General features: G+C 57.2%; 1 protein-coding gene across 1 annotated transcript in view; it reads left to right on the forward strand.

The window, feature by feature from the left end:
* Positions 1 to 16292, forward strand: part of ABLIM2 (actin binding LIM protein family member 2) — a 35528-nt gene that overhangs the window by 14390 nt on the left and 4846 nt on the right. Inside the window, exons 9-13 of the mRNA XM_087936842.1 lie at positions 2067 to 2150; positions 3196 to 3342; positions 5426 to 5549; positions 14389 to 14441; positions 15709 to 15853. Of these exons, the coding sequence (XP_087792968.1) occupies positions 2067 to 2150; positions 3196 to 3342; positions 5426 to 5549; positions 14389 to 14441; positions 15709 to 15853 (553 nt within the window). The remainder of the gene's footprint in view (positions 1 to 2066; positions 2151 to 3195; positions 3343 to 5425; positions 5550 to 14388; positions 14442 to 15708; positions 15854 to 16292) is intronic.

The following is a 16292-nucleotide window of genomic DNA, read 5'->3' on the forward strand; positions in this document are numbered from 1 at the left end:
CTCCCTGGGGCCAATCGTTCCGTTTCCTTCCAAGGAAGCCCCCGAGAAGCCTCCCGGGGATCTCCAGGCTCCACTTCCGGGACTGCCGTCCCCAGAACTCACCCCTCTCAAGCCGGGGTGATTTTTCCCCCCTTTCCGGAGCCGTTCAAGGTGTTTCCCCAACTGCTGCACGGAGGCCAAACGGGGTGGCTCTGCAACTGGGCCTCTTTGGAGGCCCAACCGTGGTCTGCACTGCCCCCCATAGACGTGCCATTCGGGCCCCTTCCCATCGCCCCAAACGCAGCTGCTCTGCGAAGGCCATGGGGAGCCAGGCCTTCCTCCGGCTGGGCCCCAAAACGCTTCATCCGGTGGGACTGGCGGAGGCCCCCTGTGTCCGCCAGTCCCTGCAGCCCACCCGGAGGGCAGTGATGGGGCAGGGACTCCCTCCCTCTGGGGGAGCTTGTGGAGCTCTTGGGAGGCCACCCCAGAGCCAGGCAGCCCCGAGCGAGGCCTTCCCTGGAGGGCGTAGAGCAGCCCGTGGCCTCGGCCTCCCTGCTCAGGGGCCCCTTTCCAGGCCGCTCTGCTCCCGTGTGGGGAAGCGGTTGGACCCTCTCTGGGACCCTTTGCCCCTTGCGGCCCCGGGAGGAGAGTGCAGAGGGGGGGGGCCTCCCGCACCTGGAGAGCCCTGGCGTCTCTGAGTCCCGCTCCGCGGCCCTTTCTGCAGAGATGCTACAAGCGGGTGTGTTCTGCGACTGTGGGCCTACTGGGCATCCCAGGGGGTGGGAGCTACATACGTGGCTGGCGGGGCAGCGTCTGCGCCCAGACTCGGACACAGGAGTGAATGGGGGAGGGAAGGGGGCAAAGGGGGTTGCTTTCTTTTTTCCAGACAGGAACCGATGGGCAGAGAGCTGGTCAAAGGAGAGAAAGGCAATTGCGGATTTAGAGAAGGAAATGGAGGGTGGGGGCGTTTTGTTAAGGGGACGTGAGGCCGATGACCTCGGGGGACGAGGGAAAGATTTGCTGCCTAGGAAACAGTCAAAACAAAGGTCAGAGGAAGAAACTTGGGAAGGACCTGCCTTCGTGCGTCGGGAGGTTAAAAATGGTGACCGGACGCTTGACGTGCCAGATCCTGTCCCTCCGGCCTTACGGTGGAGTCGAATCAGCTCGTCTCATGGCTTCCTGTCTGGTCTCCCAGGGCGGCAGTCTCGTTTCTAAGACCACATCCAACTAGTCAGAGGAAGTTGTGCAACTCTGCAGATGAGATAAGGATGAGAGGGGGAAATGGGGGGCAGAGTGGCTCTCGCGCTAGTGGGGAGCTCGGAGTCGCCCGCCAGCAGCGCCTTCTCTGACGAAGGGCTGCTTGTCTGTAGGCCTAAGATAAGTCTCCCTTTGGATCAAAGGCAGGAGCTGGGAAAGAGGCGAGAAGGCCAGGCTCCGGGAGATGAAGGGCCCCGGGGACCGTGTCTGCGGAGGTTCTCCCTCCTCCAGGCCCTGGTTTCCCCCAAAGGCACCTGGGCTTTCTTGGGTTTTTTTTTCCCCTTCGAAAGCGTTTCGCTTCTCATCCAAGGAGCTTCTTTAGTTCTGAAGTGAAGAAGCTTTGTGGATTAGAAGGGAAACGTTGTCAAAGAAAAAGAAAAAGTCCAGTTGCCTTTTGGAAAAGCCGCTTTGGGCGTCTCCCTGGGACTCCTGGAGCCCAGAATCAGCCAACGGACTGTGGCCTGTCGGCATTGGGCCCGGAAGCCTTTTCCCTCAGGATGGAGAACTGGTTCACGTTTCTTTTTGGATTTTGGGCTTCGTAGATCCGGCGATGCCGCTCTCCTCCTTTGCTCCCTGGGCGATCCTGGACTTGAGAAATAAAAACGGAAGTGGAGTCGGGCAGGGAAGGGGTGAAACTCTTATTTTCCTCGTGTTGCTCTTAACGAGAAATAGTGGATTATAAAACCAGTCGCTTACAAAAATCCCAGTTTTGAAGTAATTGAGCTTTTGCCTGCTAATTTTAGGGGAAATTGTATCTGTAAGCAGGAGGCTTTTAAAATATTTTCCAAGAATAAATGTGTAAGGAAATTCATATCTGTATTTGTTTTCAGTTGCAGGAAACCCGAACATCGTCTGAAAGCATAATTTCGGTGCCCCCTTCGAGTACATCATGCTCCCCAAGTCGAATAATCTATGTATGTATCCATGGTGAAATGCTAAAATGAATGGGAAAGTAGAATTGTTCGGAATGTGGTTCTGATGGCCGCTTATTTGTAAGAGATTGTCGTTACCTGGTGCAGTTCTTGGGAAGGAGCGCCTGGGTTTTGTGGGCTGGAGGATTTGTATTTATTAGGAGACTTGTGTGGCTGAGAACTCAGGATAGTTGCGGTTCTGGCAGGAACAAGAAAATGCAAAGAGCAGGAGGAACAACGATAGTTAAAACCAGAGCAACAAGAAGCAGCGGGGGATGCAAACAGGCCTCACGCCTACCCTGGCAAGGACTCCGCCGCCACCCTCCCCTGCCCTGCCCGGGGCTCATTGTCCTCCTGGCGGCCGACAGTCTCTGAGTCCGCTGTGCATTGGAGGCCGGAGAAGGGCTGCAAACGGGGGAGCCTGTGGGTGGGTGAGGGACCCCTTGGAGGAAGGTAGGACTGTCAGGGGAGCATCCTTGGCAACCTTCCTCCATCCTTCAAGAGCCAGGAAGCAGCTCAGGCAACGGCCTCCCTCGTTCACTGGGCCAGGAGGAGGAGGAGGAGGAGGAGGAAGGGCACAACGCGTCATACCGCTTGCGAGACTCTCTCCTTAGAGCCCGTCGCAACGAAGCCCATCCTGCTGGCCTTCCCTGGCCTTCGGTTTCCGGCCTGGTGCGTGGCTGATACCACCACCCTAAGGGCCGCCCCTCCGCATTTGGCTTCTTTCATCGCATTTCCCACCATTTGGGCTGGAAAGGATCTCAAGCAAGCAAGCTGGTGATAATTTCCAGTAAGGCCCTGCGATTCCTTTTTAAAACGGAAGCTACAATTAGCTATTTCCCTCTTCTTAGGAATAGATGCTATTTTAGGGAGAAGTTGCATTTTCTTTTCTCTTGTTAATTCAACAATTTCACTTTGTAAGTTCTCTAAAATCTCTGGGGGACCATCCGTTGTGTGGAGTCAGGAGGATATGATGATGTTGGTGATGGTGATGAGCACTTCTTCAAGGAAGCTGTTTCCCTTCCGCTTCTCCTTCTTCTCACTGCAGGCGAAACTCGGGGAGGAGATCCTTGACTACCGAGACTTGGCTGCCCTCCCCAAGAACAAGGCCATCTACAACATCGACCGGCCAGACATGATCTCCTACTCCCCCTACATCAGCCACTCGGTCAGCGACCGGCCCAGCTACGCCGAGGTACTGCCGGTCTCTGTGGAGCCGGAGAAGTCACCGTTGCCCTGGGGCTCCAGCTTCGGTGTCCTCTCCTGCTCAGGTGTTCACGCTCTTCCCTGGGTCAGGTGAACACTCAGGTTCTGGGCAAAGCCCTGTCCGTCACGCCACAGTCAGGCCTACCTGCCACCTTCCTTTCCTATGTAAACTCACAAAATGTTGAGGTTGGACAGCCATCCATGGCCGTGGAATCCAGCCTCCTGCTCAGTGCTACAGTCATCCCTAGGAAGACATCCTCGGGGCTCCATTGTCCAGCTTCTGCCTGAACGTATGAGGAAGACTGGCTTCGTCTAAGAAGCCAGTGTGGATCTGAATAGCAGAGTGGGAAGGGACCTTGGAGGTCTTCTAGTCCAACCCCCTGCTCAAGTAGGAGACCCTAGACACCCCCCCTGTCCAGTCTCTTCTTGAAAAACTCCAGTGATGGAGAAACCACAACTTCTGGAGACAACTTCGCTTCCACTGGGATTGATTGTCCTCCCTGTTAGGAAATTCCTCCTTAATTCCAGGTTGCTTGAAGAGTTTCCATCTGTTGCTTCTGGTCCTGCTTTCGGGGGCTTTGGAGAAGAGGTGGACCCCCTCCTCCTCTCTGGGGCAGCCCCTCACGTATTGGAAGACTGCTATCCTATCACCCAGGTCCCCCTTTTCACTAGACTAGACACTATACCCGACTCCTCTGACCATTCTTCGTAGGGTTCAACCCCCAGCCTCCTGATGACCTTCGTTGCTCTTCTCTGCGCTCTTTCTAGGGTCTCAACCTCTGTTTATAATATGGGGACCAAAACTGGGTGCAGGATTCCAAGTGTGGCTTTATGGAGCGGTACTAGAACGTCACGTGATCTGGATCCTATCACTCTGTTAATGAACCCAGGATTGTACTGGCTTTTTGGGTGACTGTCTCACACTGCTGGCTCATATTTAAGTGATCAAAGAACCTCCCAAATCCGTTGCAGGGAAGAAATGATCATCTGGTGATCCAAAAACCTGCCCAGACTAGCATTCCCTTCGTTTCATTTCTCCTCCCTCTCACTGCCACCCCAGGACGCCTGGGGCACTGAAATCCAGAGGCTGCTGTCCTGGTGTGGATGGCGTTTCACTCTCCGAGGTCGGGCGCTTTGTCCTTGGGGCCTTTACACCAAAAGAGTGCTCTTAACCCGGATCCTGCGTTCAGCTCGAAGGAAAGTCAGCTAGTATTCCGAGTTTGGCATTTTGGCAGCAGGGAAAAGCGCTGGTCGAGGCGGCACAGTTGCTTCTGCACATTTGGAGACGGTTCCGTCTTCAGCTTATTTTTAAGGCTCGGAGAAGAGGAGGTTCTACATCCAGGGTTTGCGAATTGTCTCTCGGTCTCTTCTGTCCAATTCAGTTTATTGGACTCTTTCATTCTGACGATAGTTGCATTTCTGAGTCCTTCACGGTGTCGCCTTCGACACCCCTGAGGCTGGGGGTAAAACCTGCCACGGCTGTCCGTCCCCAGGCTGAGCCGAGAGGGCTGAGATAAAACCGGCCGAGCAGAGAAGCAACGGAACAGGAAGGAGGAGGAATTTCCTGACAGTTGTGGGAGCTCCCACCCTGGAAGTTTTGAAGAGGAGATTGGACGGCCATTTGTCTGGAATGATCTTGGCCGGGCCTCCTGCAGGGGGTTGGCTAGAAGACCTTCAGGGTCCCTTCCAACTCGGTTATTCTGTTGTTTGGACCGTGGGTGGATGAGGCCTATTTGGCACCGTTCACTCAAAGAGACTGCTTCCTTTTGTTCCTCTGTTTTCTGCCTGACTGTCTCCTGACATTTTCGGGCCTGAGGTGCTGCTCCCGGGCCTTCTCACTTTGTCTTCTTGGTCCAAGGGGTCGATCTCCCCCCGCCCTCCATCCCTGTCAGCAGACATTCCACCAGGGCCATCGGGGAGGAGGCTCCCTGGCTCACATAGACCGAACAGGCGCCTGGGGGAAATAGTCCCACGAGAGCAGGGCGGCTGCGGCAGCTGCTGCTGGCTGCCAGAGTCCCTTTTTTCTCTCCTGGTGGCATAAAAACGGCCCCCCTTCCCTGTCCTCTTCACAGGGGGGTGACCAGGAGGACCAGCCTCTCAAGCCGTGCCGGATTTCCAGCCCCAGTTCCACCAGCTCGCTGGGCTATGGCCGCACCACGCCTCTTTGCGCTTCGCCTCCGAATTTCAGCCGCGCAGGTAAGGGGCTGGGCAGGCTCCGCTGGTCTTCCTTCCTCCTCCAGAAGACACACCCCTCTCTCTTCCCGAGGGGGCGGCCCAGGAAGCGTTGAAGTGGGTCAGATAGACTGCCCTGAGAGGGAGCCCTCCAGCAGCCCAAATCCCCCCCCCCCCCACAGAAGGAGGAGAGTCCCTTGGTGAAAGAGAGCCACCCTCCTGCCCTGGCCCCGGCTTTGCTGGCAGGGGTGGGGGGGCGAGGGGTTCCCTCAGGTGCTCTCTTCCACAACCCCAAGGCGGTTCAGGTGAGGCCCCTCCCAGGGGTCAGCTGTGGAGGAGCACACCTGGGCTGACTGGCCCAGGACCCGCTTTGTGTAGGCCGGGCACTGACCGTATTGCCCACCCACAGTGATTTTCAGGGGAAAGGCAGAGGGTCGATATTTTTACCAAGCACTGTGTTTTTCCTGCTCTGGGTGTGTGTGTGTGTGTGTGTGCGCGTTCCTGTGTTTGTGTGCCTAGAAACCTTCGAAGGGAAACCCGCTCTCTCCACTTTCCAGCCTTTATGAGGAGGAAGGAGGCCAATTTCCTTTCTTTATGGGAGACCATTGTGATGGGTGTTTCCAATAAGACGAGTGTGTTCCAGGAGGCATCCTCATGCCTTGAAAGTTTGTTGTTTGTTTGTTTCGTGTTGTTTTGTGGAAGTTATTTTGTGGTGGGTGTGAGCGGTGAACCGCCTTCCCTGGCGCAGAGCCCTTGAGGAAGCGCCGGCCGATTGCGATGGGGCTGGGAAAAGCCCAGGAAGCCCCGTCAGAGGGCAGGAAAGGCGGCCATCTTTTGAGGCAGGCCAGGCCTCTCAGGGGGGAGGAGGAGGAGGAGACCCTGGGACACACTGGGGGGGGGACTCCCAGTTCTCCCAGCAGAGTGGAGGGCCTTGGGGGGCAGAGAGCACCCTGCCAATGAGGAAGAGCCTCCCCGCCAGCCGACTCCCTTTCCGCAGGAGGATCTGTCTTCGAGGCCCGGGGGGCACATCCTTTTATATGCAAGCAGACTTCCTGAAGGGCGTTTGGAGTGGGGCTTTTTCCTACCGTTTGCCTCTTTTCTGTAATTGAAAGAAAACTGAAAGGAGTTTGGTGGCACCTTTTCCAGCCCACAAGGTTGACTAGAAGCCATAGAGACGGGGAGGGTCCTGGGGGCAGACCCTCCCTGCAGCACCTGAGCATGGTCAGCTTCCCAGCCAGGTGCTCCCCTCATTGTCTGCGCGGGGGGGGTGCTCGGGGGCTCTGATCCCACCAGCAACCATTGTTGAGCTGGAGCACCGATTGGCACAGCCAGCTTCTCCAAGTTGGCTCCTCCATGCCAGTCACCGTTCCTCCAAGGCAGGGATGTGGGGCGTGGTCCTCGCCCCCTTAGCCAGCCCTCTGGGGAGGGAGTTGCCACTCATTTTTTCCCGCCCTGCAGGAACACGTGTCTTTTCTGACTTGGGTCTCTCTCAGGTCCAGCTGTCTGGATTGGGCGCACCAACACACAAACTACAAACGTCCTTGTAGGCCAACGTCTTCCCTCTGCGACGTGCCACAGTAACGCTCTCGGCTACCTCCGGGGCCGTTTTATTTCTGTGTTTAGCACCCACAGAGTGGCCCATCCAGTTCACTGATGGGGCAGCCAGAGGAAGGAGCCGGTCTTTGGGCTATGCTTTTTTGGTTTGTCTGCATGTCTGCATGTTTTTGTGTTTAACCTGCTGGGATTGGCAAGTGTCCTGTCCCATCCGCTCTCCTGTGGTGGCATGGGGATGCAGTGGGCAGGCTCAGGGAGCACACGGCCCGAAGGAGCGCTGGCATGGGGCCCCCAGAGCCATGCTGTGTGTGTGTGTGTGTGTGATCCCTCCCCCCCCCCCCGCGTTGGGCCTGGCTTCTCCTCTGGAGAGGCAGGGAGACCTGAAAAGCCAGGTAGCTCTCCCACCCACGGCCTCCTCCATCGCTGTGTCTCCTTGCTTGTTCCTCGAACGACCTGCACGGCCTCCTTGGCATCTCACCTCCTCCCCCCCCCCCCTTGGTCAGAGGAGACCCATTCCCGGCACTCAGCTTGGGCTTTTGTGGGCACGTCGTCTGTGGGCCTTTCTGGGATTATGGTGCCTCCTGCGCTGCTCCTGGGGGCAGAGGAGCTGGTGTGTCCAGAAAACAAGCCGTGACTTACCTGTGTTCTTGGACTTGGTAGCCGGGATGCTGAGAGACCCCGGTTGGGGATAAGCCGTCTTCCTTCTGAGTCCTAAAGGCAGAAAACAGTCCAGTTACGGCTTCCTTGTGGCTAGTAAAGAGCCTTTGATCGAATTATTTCACATTCAAACCCGAGTGGCCCGATAGGTATTAAGAAGGCCCCGCTGTGCCTGTTGCACCCTGACCCTCTCCTTCTAAGGCTTTTACCCCCGGGTTTTTCCTTTCGTTTGCTGAATAACGTATGACTTTATCCATGGGGTGGGACTTCCATGCATTTGGATGTTTGTTTCCCTTTGACATGGCTTGTTGGTGAGGGTGATGTACCACCACAGGGACTGTGATGAGAAGACTTGGCTTATGGCTAACGGGGCATTTCTGTGGCAGGCTGCCTGGGGTGGGCGGCAGCTGCTCCTCGTTAAAGCAGGCCCTCTTTTCAGGCTTCTGGGTGCTTTAAGACTTGCTTTAGTTTAAGGAGATTCCTCCTTAAAGCAGTCACATCTTTTTTTCAGGCTCATGAAAGCGCAGGGAAAAAAACATGGCTGTTTTATTGATTAGGCAAGAGGTGTCATGCCTCTGTTGGAATCTGATTCCGAAGGGGAGGCGGAGCAGTTGACAGAGAGTGGGAGTGTGGCTCCGTTGGCTGTGGAAGAAACTGGGGAAGGGCAGAGTCCGGCTGGGCCTTCAGAGGAAGACCCAGGCCCACTCCCACTCCCTCTTCATCCTAGGGCACGCAGGGAGGAATGGAGAAGGGAGCACCGTGGGTTGTATGTCTTACGGGGGAGGAAAGGGCCCTGATTCCCTTTGTTGAGGTAATTCCCCGTTAGGAGAATGAGCGCATACAGGGAGGCGTAGTGAGAGAAGTGTTGAATAATACACACACAGCACACAGATACACTGTACAGTAAATGTAGGTTTTTACTTTCAATAAACGTTTAAGTTCAAAATAAGCAGTCCAAAGTCATTCACAGATAAATCAGTCAGTTTTCAGTCCAGGGATAATCCAATAACAAAGTCCAGTATCAAAAACAGGTCAGTATCAGACTTACATCAAATCCAAGAATAGCAGTCAAATAGGAGGAACGGCAAAACTCTCCAACAGAAGGAAACAGAGACTGACTCACACTCTCTTCTGAGACTGAGACTAAACAACCCAGGTTTCTGAGAAACCACACCTAATTACAATTTTAGCATTCCCTTAAAAGTATTAAAATATCTATCCTAGTTTATATATTTCCAACCCAAGTAGCTGTTAGGTGACTTACATTCCTAACACCCTTCATTAGCCGCAGCTGGGAGTACAGTGTTTAAAAAGGGAGTTTGCGCACAGCAACTTGTTTGAAACAAATCGTGTATTATCTTGTTTTGTCGAGGCTTATCTGGGTTCCTGGCGTCTTCCCAGCTGTGTGTGTTTTGTTGGCCTTTCAAGTCTGCAATTCCTTCTCCTGCCCTGTCCAGTTAATTGCTGGGGGAGTTTTTTTTCTCCAGCCGAAGGTAACTAACTGGACATTGGGGGCCAAGTTGGAGTATTAAAGGGACTCTTCTTACTTATGTGACTGTGTTGCCTTTATGCCATGCCCCTTTGGGTCATCCCAGAGGCGCTGTGTGCCCATAAGACCCATAGGCCGATTTCCAAATGCCTTTTGGGGTGCAGACCCTCACAGTTACCTATGCCCCTGCGGCTTGTTCAAGTAAGCATCGCTCTCTGTGGTTTGAACCAAGGCATCGCTGAATAATTTAAGATAAATTATGGAGCCCCTCACTGATCATGGGAAGTCCTGCCCTGGACGGGAGGAGGTTCCAGCTCAGGAAATCCAAGGGGACAGGACCTAGAGCGCCCGCTTGTCTCTGGGGCACGCGTCCTCCTGGAAGGAAGGGGGCTTAGAGCAGAGGGGCTCCCTCTGGGGCGCTGCCTGCTAGCAGAAGGGCGGGGGCCACAATCTGGCTGGGATGCTGGGCAGTTTCAGATCCCGTGCAAGCCATGTTTGCGTTTGTCACGGGGCTTTCAAAGATGTTCTTGCTGTGAGAACTTTCTAGCAAGTGAGTGAGCGAGCTTGTTTTCACCGAACTTTCTGTTGCCCCCCCAGCTGGTCCCAGGACTCCTGGTACCAGTGGCTGCCTCTCCCTGCCCAGCTGCTGCCCAAGTCTTCCCTCTGCACGCAGGCATCAGTGCGTCCCTTTCTCCTAAGGGAAGCCTCCCGAATGCCTCCCCCGTCCCCCGTGATGTGCTGCCTGCAGAGACGTCTCCCGGTGTGCGATTCCTGCTGTGTGTGTGCCTGCATGTGCCTGCATGGGGTGGCTGTGCCTGTGATCCCTGCACCGGGTCAGCCGGGGACCTTCTCCTCCTGCCGAGAGGATCGCTGCCCCGCGGCCCGTTCTCTCCGAGGCCCACCCAAGCGCCCTTCTCCCACCGGGCAACCCGCGTTTGTGCCTCCTTCAGGGCTCCTTCTTGCTGCTCGGGTGCCCGTGGACCTGGCAACAGGGTGGCGGGGGTGCCCACAGGCAGAGATATGTGCCCCCCCCCCAACCAGGCACCTTTTGGACCAGGCCCGAAGTGTTTCCCAGGCCTCAGAAGGGAGCGAGCGAAACAGGGACTGGCCAGAGAGTGGAAACTTTACTGAAGGTCCTTCCAAGCATTACATTCCCTCGCGCACCACCCATGCAGGTTCCCGGGGGCATTCCTGAAGCTTTGGCAGCCATGGAATTGCAGAGGGCAAGCACAGACGGAGAATCCGCTGCCGGTCTCTCCCTTCTTCTCCAGCGTCACAAGTTCTTTCGCACACAGAAAAGCAACTTAGCTTTGCACTGGGTGCCTTTTTTTGCCCCAACCTCCTCCCAGTTTGTATTCTGCAGCCAGCAGGAGAGGCCTTGGCAGGCCCTGGGGCCCCCTTGCCCCCCCCCACATCTGGCAAGAGCCAGGGGATGAAGCGCAGGCCGGCGCTTGTCCCGTTGGAGGGGTGGCATTGGGTTGTGCGACTGAGTGGAGGGCCAGGGGGGCTCAGGGGCCTTGGGAGAGGTGGAGGGAGACCTCTGGCCCTTCTCCAGGGTGGGCAAATGACGGGGGGCTTCAGCTCCAGATTCTTCCTGGTAAAACCGATGATCCCGATCGGACGATGGGGCCCTCCTCGCGCCCCAGAGCGATGGGCTCCTTTCAGGCGCCCGAGATAAACCCGTAGAAAGCGCCCCTTCTGGAGAAGCCGTTTCGGCTGCGGCCCTCTGAGTCCATGATTAGATCATCCAGCATCTCCATGAGCTGGAGATACAATTCTGAGACTGACTCAGACCTCCAGCCGCGATGCCTTCGGGACGGGAGCCGAGGCTGGGACGGGGGCCCCAGACTCTGTTGCAGGGGGGGTGGATTAGCCCGGTATCCCCAAGAAGCTTTTCTTCCATCGAATTTTGCCTATTTTGCTTGCCATTTTTTGCTTTATATGCTTTTTCTGTTCTTTTCCATTTTTGTGCTCTTCCCCTTTGGAGGCAGTGAAAGTGGCCGGAGCACCCCAAGCATCTCTCTCTGCTCAGACAGCAGGTCTGCATCCTCCCTCTATCAGCAGGCACCCAAACATTTTCATATTCCAGGTAGGACCCATGGCGCCGCTTCCACCTCCCCTCGGGGCCATCGGGCGCCCGCCAGTCCCGTGAGGCAGAATGAACAAAAGATGGACATTGGCAGGACTAAGATAGGAAGGGAGGGAGGGAAGAAGGGAAGGAAGCAAAGAAGGGAAGAAGAGAAGGAAGGGAGGGAGGAAGGGAAGGAAGGAAGGGAAGGAAGGAAAGGAAGGAAGGGAAGGAAGGAAGGAAGGAAAGAATAGAAGGAAAGAAAGAGAAGGGAAGAAGAGAAGGAAGGAAAGAAAGGAAAGAAGGTAGGCCTAGGGGTTGCAGGGAAGGAAAGAAGAGATTTGTCCTCTTGTCTGTTTTGGTTTGACTCATAACTGAGATTTTGGTAACCCGACTACTTTTGAAGAAAGAAACAGACAAAATTTGAGTACACATCACCAATTTCAGCTCAGACAATTTGAATGTAATCCTTCTAGGAATGAGGGAAACTTCTGGAGTCTAGTTTGAAAAATTGTCCTTCATGATAAAAGACATGACGATTAATCTGAGAAATCCATGCTTTAATAGGAAGACGTGTGAAGAGTTGGGAGCTTCACGTTGGCTTGGATCCCGATGTTTTGCTCCCTGAATGAAAGGCCAAGGCCTCACCCGGAAGTGGGTGCTTCCCTTGCGGGGAAAGCGCCATTGTCCCCCAGCAAAATGCGGAGTCCAATTTAATGACCTTGCTTGAGACTTCTGGGAAACGGGGCGGGGGGGCTCCAAAACAGAGAAATCCTGTTTCCATTGCTTGTTTCTTTCTTTTTTCCCCCCTTTTTTCCTTTTCTTTTCCTCAGAAACTGGAGTAAAAGATAACATCTATAGGAAACCCCCCATCTACCGACAGCATGGTACAGTCTGCTTTGCTCCCCTCCCCTTCCCTCCCACCCTCCCCCCCCCCCGGGCATGGGGGTTGCTGCTTTCTGCTCCTGGGGTCAGTTCTGGGATGCCATGGGGGCACTTTGTCTACACACACACACACACACACACACACACACACACACACACACACGGTGGCCCTCCGGCCTGCTTCCTAGGAAGGGTCTCCAGATTACACAGGGCCCCTTGATCCAGGCACCCCCTCTCATCTGGGACCCTGGAGAGCTGCCTGGGGATGGGGGCTTGGCTCTGCAGCCTCCCTTCCTGGACGCCCCCGAGAAGGCTCCCCAGGCGGCCTGGCCCTCAAGTGCCCTTTAGGACCGCCTGGGAGCCTCCCGCTCTCGCAGCCCTCTGCCTGGCAGGGCTGCGGCTTGGAGGCCCAGCTGCAGCCCAGTTCTCCTGTCCCGCGTGAGGGAAGGCCTCCCCTGTGGAGGCGGCCTCTCAGCAGTGGCTGGCACCGTGGATGAGGGAGGGCCAGGGAGCCCGTGGGGAGCTGCCCTCTGCAGCCTGGAGGAGGCCTTGGGGGCTTCTCCCTCTTCAGGGGGGGGGGAGACACCGGCAGAGGCTCTTGCAGGGCTCTGAGATTTGGGGGGCAAGGAGAGCGTCCTGGGTGCGGAATGAGTTTTCTCTTCCGTTCCCTTCTGGGAGGGGCTTAGTGAGTCGTTGAGGCAGCCGGAAGTGGCGCCTCGGCTGGGACCAGGCGCTGGGCCTCCTAGTGGGCCCAAAGGGGGCAGAGGCCGCTCCCCTTGTTCTTAACCAGCCCCCGCAGGCGCCCTGGATCCCACCCAGGACCCCTTGCAAGGGAAGCAGTTGCCATGCTGGCTGCTGCTTCCTCTTTTCAAGGGACCCCAGGAGGGCATCAAGAGGTCTTCTGCAGGAAAACGTTTGTGTTCGGAAGACGCATGTAGAGCTGGCTTCTTCAAGGAGTTTGTAGTTGCTCCGCAGCCTTCGGAGAATGCCGGAGTGTCCTTGTGCCGAGGGTTGCTTGTATAGGCCAGGGAAGGTCTCGTCAAAGGCCTTTGGCTTTGGCTTTGGCTGGGCGGCCCCTCCAGTGTTCTAAAGGGAGGGGGGAAGCCCCATTGGACTGCAGGCTCGACAGGGCAACACCAGGAATGTTTTGTCTGCCGAGAATCGAAACGCTCTGCTGCTGCTGCTGCTGCTGCTGCTGCCTGGTGGCTCTCGGATGACCTTGCTGGCTTGTGATCCTCCTCCTCCCCCACCCCCGCCCTCCATTTCAGTTTCTGGGTCAAACAAGCTCTGAGCTGCCAGGTCAGACGGTGCCTGTCAGGCTGGAATCGGGCCTCCTCATTTGAGAGATGGACACTTACGGTTTTTCCTCTGTTCGGCCTAGAGAGCCAATCAGCCACGGCTGCTTTGTAGTGCTTAGAAAGTGACCCTGCCAGCTTCGTGGGATTCCACCTCCCTCCCTCCCTCCCTCCAGGGCCAAATACCGCCCCTCCCCACAGGCACCTGGAGGGCTCTCCCTCCCCCAGAGCATCGCGTGGCCGGAGGTCCAGCCTTGTCTTGGCTCCGCCCCGCCCCCCCCGTGCATTCAGAGCCTTGGAGTCCAGGTTTTATGCCCCAAGGCTCCAGCCCTCCCAACCCTCACGATCCCACCTAGTGACCAGGGACCCCCTTCGGGGGGTAAACAGCCCTGCTTTGCAAGAGCCGGTGGGGTCCCCATGGCAGGCGCTGCGGAGGAAGGCTGAGCGATGGAACCAGGCGGCAGAGTTGAGCTCCGGGGTGGCCCTCCATGGGAGCACGGCTGCCCCAAGGCGAGCCTGACTCCTGCGGAGGGAGAGCGCGTCGGCCGCTGCCCGTGCCAGGGCTCCTCTGGCTGGAGAGCTGGGGGCCGAGGGGGCGGCCCTCCTGGCTCTCTCTCCCCTCCACCTGCTCCATGCAGGGGAGAGGGAGGTGGGGGTGGGAGTAGGACGAGGAGCCCCGGAGCTGCCGAGAGTAGAGACGCCTCCCTCCCTCCCTGCATTGCTCCTTCGGGCCATCTCGACTCGCAGGCCGTTGCCTCCCCCCCGCAGGGGACCCAACCGGTGGTTTCGGCAGTGACCCCCCCCACCTACTCACCCCTTCCTGAATCCCTTTGCCCCCCTTCTGCATTTGGGGGCAGGGAGAGATTTAAAACCACAGCTTTGTTTTTTACCTGGGACCCTTTTTTTATCGTCCAGCCTCAAGGAAGCCAGATGGCGACGACGGGAGTTCTGACCAAGACAGCAGGAAGGTAAATTCCGGTGGCCTCCCGGGAGGCTCCCCGGTGGCAAAAGACCGCCCTGTTTTGCAGTCTGGTGCTGCGTGAAAGCCACGGAGCTTGGGCTTGGCTGCGGCTGTGTTCAAAGCTCACCTAAAAGGGAAAGTCCCTTTGGGCCAAGGCGCCCCAGGCCGAGTGAGGCAGAGGGGGAGGCCTGGAATCTGACGGGACGGTGCGTCTCTTCAGTCTCCAAAGCGATTAGAGTTTGGTCCTCCTGAGTATCAGCCTGGTCATGAATTAGGCCCAGACGCGACGCAGGTGGGTTGTTGCCTTTCACGCCTTCAAGTCAATGTCGGTTCTTAGCAACTTTTCCCTGCAATTTTCTCCTCCAAAGTTTCAGCCACGGTTTGCTTGGGGCCACAAGGGTGAGGCTGGCTTGGAGTCTGTCTGTCCCTCTGCTCCCCTGAGGCTTCAGGCCTTGACCCACCGCACCAAGCTGGCTCTCCCTAGCTGAGGCAGGTGAGGGCTGAGCTGCCCAGTGGGCAGTTCCCAGCTGGAGGGCTGCAGGCCCCTTTATGGAGCCCGAGGCTGGAAGCCGGCCAGGGGACGCTTCCCTCCACCAGACAGGTCAGTCCAGCCCGGAAGTCCTGCGATGACATCCAGCCCAGCCAGCCAGCCGAGGGGCATCATCGAGCCGAAGCCAAAGCAGAGCCTTTGGCCCGACCAAAGGGCGAGGCCTCTCTCCGCGGAGCCTCAGCTGGGCCCTTAATCTTTCTCCTCCAGGGCTCGGCCCAGTCCTTCACCCCTCTCCCGCTGGGCCCTGCCCCCCCTTGGCTCCACCACGGGCCTCCTTTGCAACCCACAACCGGGGCCAAGTGGGGACACACCTGTCCGTGGTAGCCTCATGCAAAGGATGCAATCCATGTCCCAATGTCCTGGGGGCGATGAGGAAGGGGTAACGTGTCCTCCGCCCTCTTGTGGGTTCCTGGGGGGGTCCCTTCGCTTAGCCCCCTGGTGCCATCCCCGCTGCCCCCCCAGCAGCCCCAAGGGGGGAGGGCGCTTTTTTCTCTCCCTCAACGGATGAGGCCAGCCTGGCCAGCGGTGGGGGGGCTTCTGAAATTGAGAGCAGCCGCCCCCCCTCTCCCTTCTGATCCAAGGGGAACTGATGGCCCCCTTGGTAGAAACCGCTGGAAAAGGGGGGGAGAAACGCAGCTTCCTTGGTTCACCTAAAGAGCCGCCCGATCCCTGTGGACCTCTGAGGAAGCGCAAGGCGTTGAGTGCTGGCGGTTGTTTCTCCTAGTTAAAGTCCAGCTGGCTGACTCTGAAGGGGGATGGGGACTTTCGGACGGACTCTCCTGACTTGGACACTCAGTCGCTGCCTCAGAGTCCTGGGACAGACCGGCAACTCCAGCGGCTGCAAGGCAACACCAACTGCGCCTACCTGCGTAAGTCCCCAGCTGCTGCTGCCAGGCCTGCCGTGGGGTTGGAAGCTGCCTGCCCTTCCGGGAGGTCCTGGCCCGGCCTGTGGGGCTACAGGGAGCGGCCCTTGCGCGCCGGGAAGGGCTTCCCGCCCCCTTGGCCTTTAGTCGTCCTGGACTCACAGCCACAACTGCAGTCGGCATTTCCGCTGCTAAGCAGAGCGGCCAGAAAGTTGGACATCAGGTAGCTGCCTGGCTCAGCCCCCGTCACCTGGGCCGCCCCTCTTCCCAGCTCTCCTTGTTGCTGGATTGGCCGCTTCTGCTCTGGACACTTTCGCCACAAAGCAACAATGACCCAAACCCAAACTGTGGCATAACAACCGGGTAGCTTGTGCAGGTGGGAGAGTCGGCCTCCCTGGGGGCCCTTTGCTCTAAGGCCTCTTTGTTTCCTGCCGCTTCCCTAGCC

This window comes from Pseudonaja textilis, chromosome 6, assembly GCF_049901715.1.
Source record: "Pseudonaja textilis isolate UNSWEBS1 chromosome 6, rPseTex1.2, whole genome shotgun sequence".
NCBI classification, from domain to species: Eukaryota; Metazoa; Chordata; class Lepidosauria; order Squamata; family Elapidae; genus Pseudonaja; species Pseudonaja textilis.